General features: G+C 44.0%; 1 protein-coding gene across 1 annotated transcript in view; it reads right to left on the bottom strand.

Moving 5' to 3' along the window:
* The window catches only part of LOC148430842 (pancreatic triacylglycerol lipase-like), a 309,192-nt gene that overhangs the window by 213,098 nt on the left and 81,933 nt on the right, over positions 1–14,161 (bottom strand). Inside the window, exon 8 of the mRNA XM_088466434.1 lies at positions 1,728–1,836. Coding sequence (XP_088322560.1) covers positions 1,728–1,836 — 109 coding nt within the window. The remainder of the gene's footprint in view (positions 1–1,727; positions 1,837–14,161) is intronic.

Genomic DNA, 14,161 nt, shown 5'->3' with positions numbered 1-14,161 from the left:
GTGTATCATTCTGTAGGTGTATCTAACCAGGTGTATCATTCTGTAGGTGTAACTAACCAGGTGTATTATTCTGGAGGTGTATCTAAACAGGTGTATCATTCTGTAGTTGTAACTAACCAGGTGTATCATTCTACAGGTGTGAATAACCAAGTGTATCATTCTGCAGGTGTGAATAACCAGGTGTATCCTTCTGGAGGTGTGAATAACCAGGTGTATCATTCTGCAGGTGTGAATAACCAGGTGTATCCTTCTGGAGGTGTGAATAACAAGGTGTATCATTCTGCAGGTGTGAATGACCAGGTGTACTATTCTGTAGGTGTGAATAACCAGGTGTATCATTCTGTAGGTGTGAATAACCAGGTGTATCATTCTGTAGGTGTATCTAACCAGGTGTAGCATTCTGGAGGTGTATCTAACCAGGTGTACAATTCTGTAGGTGTGAATAACCAGGTGTATCATTCTGCAGGTGTGAATAACCAGGTGTATCATTCTGTAGTTGTAACTAACCAGGTGTATCATTCTGCAGGTGTGAATAACCAGGTGTATCATTCTGCAGGTGTGAATAACCAGGTGTATCCTTCTGGAGGTGTGAATACCAGGTGTATCATTCTGCCAGTGTGAATGACCTGGTGTACTATCCTGTAGGTGTGAATAACCAGGTGTATCATTCTTTAGGTGTGAATAACCAGGTGTAGCATTCTGGAGGTGTATCTAACCAGGTGTAGCATTCTGTAGGTGTATCTAACCAGGTGTACAATTCTGTAGGTGTGAATAACCAGGTGTATCATTCTGCAGGTGTGAATAACCAGGTGTATCATTCTGTAGTTGTAACTAACCAGGTGTATCATTCTGCAGGTGTGAATAACCAGGTGTATCATTCTGCAGGTGTGAATAACCTGGTGTATCATTCTGCAGGTGTGAATAACCAGGTGTATCCTTCTGGAGGTGTGAATAACCAGGTGTATCATTCTGCAGGTGTGAATAACCAGGTGTATCCTTCTGGAGGTGTGAATAACCAGGTGTATCATTCTGCAGGTGTGAATGACCAGGTGTATCATTCTGTAGGTGTGAATAACCAGGTGTATCATGTGTGACTAAGTAGGTGTATAGACTTGCAGGTGTATCTAATAGCTAATACATTGGTGTATTATTGTACAATTGTAACTAGCTGTGAGTGGCTCAGTTTTATGTTCAAACAATGCTCCTCTTCCCCCTCATGGCATCTTCCTACTTTTCTGCCACCGTGTTTGGTTCTTTCTCCCATTAACTAAATTCTCCTGTTCAGCAGCTCATTTTTCTAAGGACTTAATTGGTCACCTCTAGTTTCTATTCTAAGATCTGATTGGTTATTCCCTGCCTAGAGTTCATTGGTAGTTTCAGCTCAAGCCAAGTTCTTTCCAGTCATCCAATTCCAAATACCCCATTGGTTCTTTCCAGCTCTTCAACACATCTCAGTGGCCGGTTATTTCCTTTTCATTCTCCACAACCCTTCCCCACATCCCATTAACTATTTCTAGTTCTTACCCCACACCTCATTGGCTACTGCCAGTTATTCCCCACACCTCATTGGCTACTGTCACTTATTCCCCACACCTCATTGGCTACTGTCAGTTATTCCCCACACCTCATTGTTTATCCATTGTTCTTCTGTAGATCTCATTGTGTTTTTCACCACTGTCATTTCTTTTTTCCATCATTACTATAAATTATAAACCCTGTCTGGTCACCTGTGATCCGAGCGATGCCCTTCATCCTCTTTCCAGCCTCTCCGGCAGTGTGCGCCCCCAAGCTGTGGCCAATCAGGTGAACATTGGCAGGAGAATAGGCAAAGTTTTGCTGGTAACAAAGACATTGTATCATAATATAACAAGAGGAAATAATATAGGGAAAATCCAGAGCAAGAGGTCATAGTAAGAAACTTGAAACAGGGACAAAACAAAGGATTAATTTACAGAAACTTAGAACAGCCTCAGAGGTATTCATTAATAATAAAAGGTCATACACAAAGCCCAGAATGAGTCACAGCATAAAACCAGCAATATAAATTTACATACAGTAGGTGGAGGAGAATATGGGCGGAGAGAGAACTTGCTATATGCAGAGTAGGAGCAGAATATGGGTGGAGAGAGAACTTGCTATATGCAGAGTCGGAGCAGAATATGGGTGGACAGAGAACTTGCTATATGCAGAGTAGGAGCAGAATATGGGTGGAGAGAGAACTTGCTATATGCAGAGTAGGAGCAGAATATGGGCGGAGAGAGAACTTGCTATATGCAGACTAGGAGCAGAATATGAGCGGAGAGAGAACTTGCTATATGCAGAGTAGGAGCAGAATATGGGTGGAGAGAGAACTTGCTATATGCAGAGTAGGAGCAGAATATGGGCGGAGAGAGAACTTGCTATATGCAGACTAGGAGCAGAATATGAGCGGAGAGAGAACTTGCTATATGCAGAGGAGAATATTGCCGGAGAGAGAACTTGCTATATGCAGAGGAGGAGGAGAATATGGGTGGAGAGGGAACTTGCTACATGCAGAGGAGGAGGAGAATATGGGTGGAGAGGGAACTTGCTATATGCAGAGGAGGAGGAGAATATGGGTGGAGAGGGAACTTGCTACATGCAGAGGAGGAGGAGAATATTGGTGGAGAGGGAACTTGCTACATGCAGAGTAGGAGGAGAATATGGGCGGAGAGAGAACTTGCTGTATGCAGAGTAGGAGCAGAATATGGGCGGAGAGAGAACTTGCTGTATGCAGAGTAGGAGGAGAATATGGGTGGAGAGAGAACTTGCTACAAGCAGAGGAGGAGGAGAAATTGGGTAGAGAAAATACTATACACTGGACTTTTGCCACCTCACCGACTATAGCGTTCCTGTGGGTTCACTTGGCTCAGCGGCATGAGCAGTATCCTGTCGTCTCTGCTTGAACAATCTCCGTCTCTCCAGTTCTATCTCCCAGCTGCCTCCGGCTCCTGTAGCCTCTCCTATGGCTCCCTAGCCGCACCATCAACTCCCGTACTGTGCTCCAGCTTCCTAATACAACCTGTGGCTTCCTAGCCGCACCATCAGTAATGGCCCTCCAAGCCGAATAAGAATTCTCGGCAGGTCAGTGGAAGCTTACTTGTACACAAACCTGCTCAACCTTTACACAAACCGGTACTCCAATCTATGTAAATGCCATCAGAACTGTGGATGCTACTTTGTACACTAATCTGTACACAAACTTGCACAACCTGTACACAGACCAGTACTCAAATCTGTGTAATAATTATCAGGACATTGTATCTGGTTCAATGCTCAAGACATAACATCGACTCTCAAAGCCAAATCAATTGTCAAACTCTTCAGCATTGGCTCCAAGCCGCATCATCTGCTCTCAAAGCCTAATCAATTATCTAACTCTTCAGCAAGGGCCTCAGGCCACCTTTTCTACTCTTATAACTGTACTCCATTCCTACTGTTGCTCTCACCATTGAATCCTTTTGCTATTCCATGTGAATTGCTACTACCTTGAGCTATAAGTCCAGGCTGCCGCCTACGTACCGGTGAACACATCCCAGTTCTAAGGGAACAACGGGCGGTTGTTATTGACAGAACATCTCGCTAGACTGGTTCTAGACTTTTCACATGGAGTAAGCATTGGATATCATAACAGATCTTGCTATATGCAAAGTAGGAGGAGAATATGGGTGGATAGAGAACTTGCTTTATGCGGGGGAGGAAGAGGAGAGTATAGTTGGAGAGAGTATTTGCTATATGCAGAGTAGAAGCAGAAAATGTGTGGAGAGAGAACTGTACATGTGGAGGAGAATATGGGTGGAGAGAGAACTTGCTGTATGTGGAAGAGGAGGAGAGTATGGGTGGAGAGAGTACTTGCTACATGCAGAGGAGGAGACAGTGGGTAGAGAACTTACTATATGCGGAGGAGGAGAATATGGGTTGAGAGAGAACTTGCTGTATATGGAGTAGGAGGAGAATATGGGGGGAGAGAGAACTTACTATATGCAAAGTAGGAGGAGAGTATGGGTGAAGAGAAAACATGGTATATGCGGAGAAGGCAGAGAATATGGATGGAGAGAGAACTTGCTATAACCTTAGATGTAGGAGAAAATTGGGAAGAAAAATCTTGCTATATGCGGAGTAGGAGGACAAAATGGGTAGAAATAGATCTTGCTATATGCAGAGTAGGAGCAGAATATGGGTGGATAGAGAACTTGCTATATGCTGAGTAGGAGCAGAATATGGGTGGATAGAGAACTTGCTATATGCAGAGTAGGAGCAGAATATGGGTGGATAGAGAACTTGCTATATGCTGAGTAGGAGCAGAATATGGGCGGAGAGAGAACTTGCTATATGCGGAGGAGGAGAATAGGGGAGAAGAGAGAACTTGCTAAATGTGGAGTAGGAGGAGAAAATGGGTGGAGAGAGAACTTGCTGTATATGGAGGAGAAAAATTACAATATGGGTGGAGAGAAAACTTTCTACATGTGGAGAAAAAGGAGAATATGCGTGGAGTGAATAGTTGCTATAAGCAGAAAAGAAGGAGACTATAGGTGGAGAGAAAACTTGCCTTATGGGGAAGAGGAGAATATGGGTGAAAAGAGAAATTTCTATAAGCATAGTAAGAGCAGAATATGGGTGGAGAGAGAATTTTCAACCTGTAGAGAAGGAGGAGAATATGGGTGGAGAGAGAACTTTCTACATACGAGGAGAATATGGGTGGAGAAAAAACTTGCTACATGCAGAGGAGGAGGAGAAATTGGGTAGATAACTTATTATATGCGGAGGAGGAGGAGAATATGGGTGGAGAGAGAACTTGTTCTATAAGGAGTAGGAGGAGAAAGAACTTGCTATATGCAAAGTAGGAGGAGAATATGGGTGGAGAGAAAACTTTCTACATGTGGACGAGGAGAAGAATATGGGTGAAGAGAGAACTTGCCATATACAGAGTAAGAGGAGAATATGGGTGGAGAGAGAACTTGCTGTATACGGAGTAGGTGGAGAGAAAACTTTCTATAAGCAGAAAAGGAGGAGAAAATGGGGGAGACAAATCTTGCTATATGCGTAGTAGGAGGACAAAATGAGTAGAACAAGATCTTGTAATATGTTGAGGAGAATAAGGCTGGAGAGTGAACTTGCTATATGCAGAGGGGATGGAGAATATAGATGGAGAGAAAGCATGTTCTATGGAGAGGAGGAGGAGAACAACATGGATGGAGAGAGAACTTGCTATATGTGGAGGACGAGTAGAATATGGGTGAAGAAAGATCTTGCTGTATGCAGAGTAGGAGCAGAATATGGGTGAAGAGAAAACTTGCTGTATAAGGAGGAGGAGAATATGGTTGGAGAGAGAACTTGCTATATGTGGAGGACGAGGAGAATATGGGTGAAGAAAGATCTTGCTGTATGCAGAGTAGGAGCAGAATATGGGTGAAGAGAAAACTTGCTGTATATGAAGGAGGAGGAGAGTATGGGTGGAGGCAGATAATATGGGTGGAGAGAGAACTTTCTATCAGCAGAGAAGGAGGAGAAAATGGGGGAGACAAATCTTGCTGTATGCAGAGTAGGAGGACAAAATGGGTAGAACGAGATCTTGCTATATGCAGAGGAGGAGGATAATAAGTGTGGAGAGGGAACTTGCCATATGCAGAGGAGATGGAGAATATGGATGGAGAGAAAGCATATTATATGCGGAGGAGAAAAATAATATGGGTAGATAGAGAATTTTCCATATGCAGAGTAGGAGGAGAATATGAGTAGAGAGAGAACTTGCTGTATATGGAGTAGGAGGAGAACATTGGTGGAGAGAAAACTTTCTACATGTGGAGGAGGAGGAGAATCAGCATGGAGAGAATATTTGTTATATGGAGAGAAGAAAGAGACTATGGGTGGAGAGAGAACTTGCTATATGCGAAGGAGGAGGAGAAGATGGGTGGAGAAAGAAATTTGCTATATGTGGAGTAGGAGGAGAATATAGGTGGAGAGCGAAATTGCTGTATAGGGAGGAGAAAAAGGCTAATATGGGCGGAGAGAGAACTTGCTATATGGAGAGTAGGAGCAGAACATGGGTGAAGAAAGAACTTGCTGTATATGAAGGAGGAGGAGAATATGGGTGAAGAAAGATGTTGCTATATGCAGAGTAGGAGGAGAATTTGGGTGGAGAGAGAACTTTCTGTATACAAAGAAGGATGAGAATATGGGTGGAGAGAGAACTTTCTGTATATGAAGAAGGAGGAGAATATGGGTGGAGAGAGAACTTTCTGTATATGAAGAAGGAGGAGAATATGGGTGGAGAGAGAACTTTCTGTATATGAAGTAGGAGGAGAATGTGGGTGGAGAGAGAACTTTCTGTATATGAAGTAGGAGGAGAATATGGGTGGAGAGAGAACTTGCAACACACACATTTCACAGCCTAATGGTCCATCTTGGCAGAGAAGTGCATTTCTGCACCCTCTGTGTACAACTTAATAGAAAGCATCACACACTTTAAAGCACCACATGAAACAAACATCAATGTCCCAAACATGATTAACCCATTACTGAACTATAAACCAAGCAGAATGTGAGGAGAAAAACTGAAAAGTTTGAATTACTGAGGAGTGGATAGAAAGTGGGAGGAGTCTGACTTTTCATGTCACATGTGCGGTGTTGCGCAGTGCACTGGTTCAGGTTGTCACGCACATATAAGCACATTCTTAGTTTGGGGAGATGCTTCTAGAGAGCGAACGGTACAGCGCTGGACCGTAGATGTGCAAATCTAAGGCATTTTACATTGTACTTTTGAAGGCGCTTAATAAATATAGTACATAGCATAAGATAATAAAAAAAAGACTAATAACAAAGATTTTACTTCGCAGTGAAGAAAAGGAAAAAGGAAGGAATTTTGTTTTTTACCTGGACTGTTTAGTTAGAAAATTAGTTATATGTTAAATAAACAGCAGTGTAACTGGTAGCCAGCATCGTGACCAGTACCGTAACCAGTAACCAGTGGTGTGACCAGTGCCATAACCAGTATCCAGCAGTTTAACCAGCAACTAGTAAGAGGACCAGCACCATAACCAGTAACTAGCTATATTAACACCACAGTTACCAGCAGGGCGACCAGAATAGTAACCCGTAACCAGTGGCTTAGCCAGTAACCAGTAGTGTGACCAGCGCTCTGTAATCAGTAATCAATAGCTTGACTGGTAACCAGCACTGTGACCGGCACTAATGTGTAACCAGATCCAAACAGTGTGACCGGCACTAATGTGTAACCAGTAACAAACAGTGTGACCAGCACTAATGTGGAACCAGTAACAGTGTGACCGGCACTAATGTGGAAACAGTAACAGTGTGACCGGCACTAATGTGGAAACAGTAACAGTGTGACCGGCACTAATGTGGAACCAGTAACAAACAGTGTGACCGGCACTAATGTGGAACCAGTAACAAACAGTGTGACCGGCACTAATGTGTAACCAGTAACAAACAGTGTGACCGGCACTAATGTGTAACCAGTAACAAACAGTGTGACCGGCACTAATGTGTAACCAGTAACAAACAGTGTGACCGGCACTAATGTGTAACCAGTAACAAACAGTGTGACCGGCACTAATGTGTAACCAGTAACAAACAGTGTGACCGGCACTAATGTGTAACCAGTAACAAACAGTGTGACCGGCACTAATGTGTAACCAGTAACAAACAGTGTGACCGGAACTAATGTGTAACCAGTAACAAACAGTGTGACCGGCACTAAAGTGTAACCAGTAACAAACAGTGTGACAGGCACTAATGTGTAACCAGTAACAAACAGTGTGACCGGCACTAATGTGTAACCTGTAACAAACAGTGTGACCGGCACTAATGTGTAACCAGTAACAAACAGTGTGACCGGCACTAATGTCTAACCAGTAACAAACAGTGTGACCGGCACTAATGTGTAACCAGTAACAAACAGTGTGACCGGCACTAATATGTAACCAGTAACAAATAGTGTGACCGGCACTAATGTGTAACCAGTAACAAACAGTGTGACTGGCACTAATGTGTAACCAGTAAAAATTGTGTGACCGGCACTAATGTGTAACCAGTAACAAACAGTGAGACCGGCACTAATGTGTAGCCAGTAACAAACAGTGTGACCAGCACTAATGTGGAACCAGTAACAAACAGTGTGACCGGCACTAATGTGGAACCAGTAACAAACAGTGTGACCGGCACTAATGTGGAACCAGTAACAAACAGTGTGACCGGCACTAATGTGGAACGAGTAACAAACAGTGTGACCAGCACTAATGTGTAACCAGTAACAAACAGTGTGACCGGCACTAATGTGTAACAAGTAACAAACAGTGTGAACGGCACTAATGTGTAACAAGTAACAAACAGTGTGACCGGCACTAATGTGTAACAAGTAACAAACAGTGTGACCGGCACTAATGTGTAACCAGATCCAAACAGTGTGACCGGCACTAATGTGTAACCTGTAACAAACAGTGTGACCAGCACTAATGTGGAACCAGAAACAGTGTGACCGGCACTAATGTGGAACCAGTAACAGTGTGACCGGCACTAATGTGGAACCAGTAACAAACAGTGTGACCGGCACTAATGTGTAACCAGTAACAAACAGTGTGACCGACACTATTGTGTAACCAGTAACAAACAGTGTGACCGGCACTAATGTGTAACCAGTAACAAACAGTGTGACCGGCACTAATGTGTAACCAGTAACAAACAGTGTGACCGGCACTAATGTGTAACCAGTAACAAACAGTGTGACAGGCACTAATGTGTAAACAGTAACAAACAGTGTGACCGGCACTAATGTGTAACCAGTAACAAACAGTGTGACCGGCACTAATGTGTAACCAGTAACAAACAGTGTGACCGGCACTAATGTCTAACCAGTAACAAACAGTGTGACCGGCACTAATGTGTAACCAGTAACAAACAGTGTGACCGGCACTAATGTGTAACCAGTAACAAACAGTGTGACCGGCACTAATGTGTAACCAGTAACAAATAGTGTGACCGGCACTAATGTGTAACCAGTAACAAACAGTGTGACCGGCACTAATGTGTAACCAGTAACAAATAGTGTGACCGGCACTAATGTGTAACCAGTAACAAACAGTGTGACAGGCACTAATGTGGAACCAGTAACAAACAGTGTGACCGGCACTAATGTGGAACCAGTAACAAACAGTGTGACAGGCACTAATGTGGAACCAGTAACAAACAGTGTGACCGGCACTAATGTGGAACCAGTAACAAACAGTGTGACCGGCACTAATGTGGAACCAGTAACAAACAGTGTGACCGGCACTAATGTGTAACCAGTAACAAACAGTGTGACCGGCACTAATGTGTAACAAGTAACAAACAGTGTGACCGGCACTAATGTGTAACAAGTAACAAACAGCGTGAACGGCACAAATGTGTAACAAGTAACAAACAGCGTGACCGGCACTAATGTGTAACAAGTAACAAACAGCGTGACCGGCACTAATGTGTAACCAGTAACAAACAGCGTGACCGGCACTTATGTGTAACAAGTAACAAACAGCGTGACCGGCACTAATGTGTAACCAGTAACAAACAGCGTGACCGGCACTAATGTGTAACCAGTAACAAACAGCGTGACCGGCACTAATGTGTAACCAGTAACAAACAGCGTGACCGGCACTAATGTGTAACCAGTAACAAACAGCGTGACCGGCACTAATGTGTAACCAGTAACAAACAGTGTGACCGGCACTAATGTGTAACCAGTAACAAACAGTGTGACCGGCACTAATGTGTAACCAGTAACAAACAGTGTGACCGGCACTAATGTGTAACCAGTAAAAAACAGTGTGACAGGCACTAATGTGTAACCAGTAACAAACAGTGTGACCGGCACTAATGTGTAACCAGTAACAAACAGTGTGACCGGCACTAATGTGTAACCAGTAACAAACAGTGTGACCGGCACTAATGTGTAACCAGTAACAAACAGTGTGACCGGCACTAATGTGTAACCAGTAACAAACAGTGTGACCGGCACTAATGTGTAACCAGTAACAAACAGTGTGACCGGCACTAATGTGGAACCAGTAACAAACAGTGTGACCGGCACTAATGTGGAACCAGTAACAAACAGTGTGACCGGCACTAATGTGGAACCAGTAACAAACAGTGTGACCGGCACTAATGTGGAACCAGTAACAAACAGCGTGACCGGCACTAATGTGTAACAAGTAACAAACAGCGTGACCGGCACTAATGTGTAACCAGTAACAAACAGCGTGACCGGCACTTATGTGTAACAAGTAACAAACAGCGTGACCGGCACTAATGTGTAACCAGTAACAAACAGCGTGACCGGCACTAATGTGTAACCAGTAACAAACAGCGTGACCGGCACTAATGTGTAACCAGTAACAAACAGCGTGACCGGCACTAATGTGTAACCAGTAACAAACAGCGTGACCGGCACTAATGTGTAACCAGTAACAAACAGCGTGACCGGCACTAATGTGTAACCAGTAACAAACAGTGTGACCGGCACTAATGTGTAACCAGTAACAAACAGTGTGACCGGCACTAATGTGTAACCAGTAAAAAACAGTGTGACAGGCACTAATGTGTAACCAGTAACAAACAGTGTGACCGGCACTAATGTGTAACCAGTAACAAACAGTGTGACCGGCACTAATGTGTAACCAGTAACAAACAGTGTGACCGGCACTAATGTGTAACCAGTAACAAACAGTGTGACCGGCACTAATGTGTAACCAGTAACAAACAGTGTCCGGCACTAATGTGTTACCAGTAACAAACAGTGTGACCGGCACTAATGTGTAACCAGTAACAAACAGTGTGACAGGCACTAATGTGTAACCAGTAACAAACAGTGTGACCGGCACTAATGTGTAACCAGTAACAATCAGTGTGACCGGCACTAATGTGTAACCAGTAACAAACAGTGTGACAGGCACTAATGTGTAACCAGTAACAAACAGTGTTACCGGCACTAATGTGTAACCAGTAACAAACAGTGTGACCGGCACTAATGTGTAACCAGTAACAAACAGTGTGACCGGCACTAATGTGTAACCAGTAACAAACAGTGTGACCGGCACTAATGTGTAACCAGTAACAAACAGTGTGACCGGCACTAATGTGTAACCAGTAACAAACAGTGTGACCGGCACTAATGTGTAACCAGTAACAAACAGTGTGACCGGCACTAATGTGTAACCAGTAACAAACAGTGTGACAGGCACTAATGTGGAACCAGTAAAAAACAGTGTGACAGGCACTAATGTGGAACCAGTAAAAAACAGTGTGACAGGCACTAATGTGTAACCAGTAACAAACAGTGTGACAGGCACTAATGTGTAACCAGTAACAAACAGTGTGACCGGCACTAATGTGTAACCAGTAACAAACAGTGTGACCGGCACTAATGTGTAACCAGTAACAAACAGTGTGACCGGCACTAATGTGTAACCAGTAACAAACAGTGTGACCGGCACTAATGTGTAACCAGTAACAAACAGTGTGACCGGCACTAATGTGTAACCAGTAACAAACAGTGTGACCGGCACTAATGTGTAACCAGTAACAAACAGTGTGACCGGCACTAATGTGTAACAAGTAACAAACAGTGTGACCGGCACTAATGTGTAACCAGTAACAAACAGTGTGACCGGCACTAATGTGTAACCAGTAACAAACAGTGTGACCGGCACTAATGTGTAACCAGTAACAAACAGTGTGACCGGCACTAATGTGTAACCTGTAACAAACAGTGTGACCGGCACTAATGTGTAACCAGTAACAAACAGTGTGACCGGCACTAATGTCTAACCAGTAACAAACAGTGTGACCGGCACTAATGTGTAACCAGTAACAAACAGTGTGACCGGCACTAATGTGTAACCAGTAACAAACAGTGTGACCGGCACTAATGTGTAACCAGTAACAAACAGTGTGACCGGCACTAATGTGTAACCAGTAACAAACAGTGTGACCGGCACTAATGTGTAACCAGTAACAAACAGTGTGACCGGCACTAATGTGTAACCAGTAACAAACAGTGTGACCGTCACTAATGTGGAACCAGTAACGAACAGTGTGACCGGCACTAATGTGGAACCAGTAACGAACAGTGTGACCGGCACTAATGTGGAACCAGTAACGAACAGTGTGACCGGCACTAATGTGGAACCAGTAACGAACAGTGTGACCGGCACTAATGTGGAACCAGTAACGAACAGCGTGACCGGCACTAATGTGGAACCAGTAACGAACAGCGTGACCGGCACTAATGTGGAACCAGTAACGAACAGCGTGACCGGCACTAATGTGGAACCAGTAACGAACAGCGTGACCGGCACTAATGTGTAACCAGTAACAAACAGCGTGACCGGCACTAATGTGTAACCAGTAACAAACAGCGTGACCGGCACTAATGTGGAACCAGTAACAAACAGCGTGACAGGCACTAATGTGGAACCAGTAACAAACAGCGTGACCGGCACTAATGTGTAACCAGTAACAAACAGTGTGACCGGCACTAATGTGTAACAAGTAACAAACAGTGTGACCGGCACTAAGGTGTAACAAGTAACAAACAGTGTGAACGGCACTAATGTGTAACAAGTAACAAACAGTGTGACCGGCACTAATGTGTAACCAGTAACAAACAGTGTGACCGGCACTAATGTGTAACCAGTAACAAACAGTGTGACCGGCACTTATGTGTAACCAGTAACAAACAGTGTGACCGGCACTAATGTGTAACCAGTAACAAACAGTGTGACCGGCACTAATGTGTAACCAGTAACAAACAGTGTGACCGGCACTAATGTGTAACCAGTAACAAACAGTGTGACCGGCACTAATGTGTAACCAGTAACAAACAGTGTGACCGGCACTAATGTGTAACAAGTAACAAACAGTGTGACCGGCACTAATGTGTAACCAGTAAAAAACAGTGTGACAGGCACAAATGTGTAACCAGTAACAAACAGTGTAACCGGCACTAATGTGTAACCAGTAACAAACAGTGTGACCGGCACTAATGTGTAACCAGTAACAAACAGTGTGACCGGCACTAATGTGCAACCAGTAACAAACAGTGTCCGGCACTAATGTGTTACCAGTAACAAACAGTGTGACCGGCACTAATGTGTAACCAGTAACAAACAGTGTGACAGGCACTAATGTGAAACCAGTAACAAACAGAGTGACCGGCACTAATGTGAAACCAGTAACAAACAGTGTGACCGGCACTAATGTGTAACCAGTAACAAACAGTGTGACCGGCACTAATGTGTAACCAGTAACAAACAGTGTGACCGGCACAAATGTGTAACCAGTAACAAACAGTGTGACCGGCACTAATGTGTAACCAGTAACAAAAAGTGTGACCGGCACTAATGTGTAACCAGTAACAAACAGTGTGACCGGCACTAATGTGTAACCAGTAACAAACAGTGTGACCGGCACTAATGTGTAACCAGTAACAAACAGTGTGACCGGCACTAATGTGTAACCAGTAACAAGCTGTGTGACCGGCACTAATGTGTAACCTGTAACAAACAGTGTGACCGGCACTAATGTGTAACCAGTAACAAACAGTGTGACCGGCACTAATGTGTAACCTGTAACAAACAGTGTGACCGGCACTAATGTGGAACCAGTAACAAACAGTGTGACCGGCACTAATGTGGAACCAGTAACAAACAGTGTGACCGGCACTAATGTGTAACCAGTAACAAACAGTGTGACCGGCACTTATGTGTAACCAGTAACAAACAGTGTGACCGGCACTAATGTGTAACCAGTAACAAACAGTGTGACCGGCACTAATGTGTAACCAGTAACAAACAGTGTGACCGGCACTAATGTGTAACCAGTAACAAACAGTGTGACCGGCACTAATGTGTAACCAGTAACAAACAGTGTGACCGGCACTAATGTGTAACAAGTAACAAACAGTGTGACCGGCACTAATGTGTAACCAGTAAAAAACAGTGTGACAGGCACTAATGTGTAACCAGTAACAAACAGTGTGACCGGCACTAATGTGTAACCAGTAACAAACAGTGTGACCGGCACTAATGTGTAACCAGTAACAAACAGTGTGACCGGCACTAATGTGTAACCAGTAACAAACAGTGTCCGG

The sequence above is a fragment of the Taudactylus pleione genome, unplaced genomic scaffold (genome assembly GCF_031769625.1).
Source record: "Taudactylus pleione unplaced genomic scaffold, aTauple2 ptg003137l, whole genome shotgun sequence".
Taxonomy (NCBI): Eukaryota; Metazoa; Chordata; class Amphibia; order Anura; family Myobatrachidae; genus Taudactylus; species Taudactylus pleione.
This window is presented reverse-complemented; position numbering and strand designations above follow the sequence as displayed.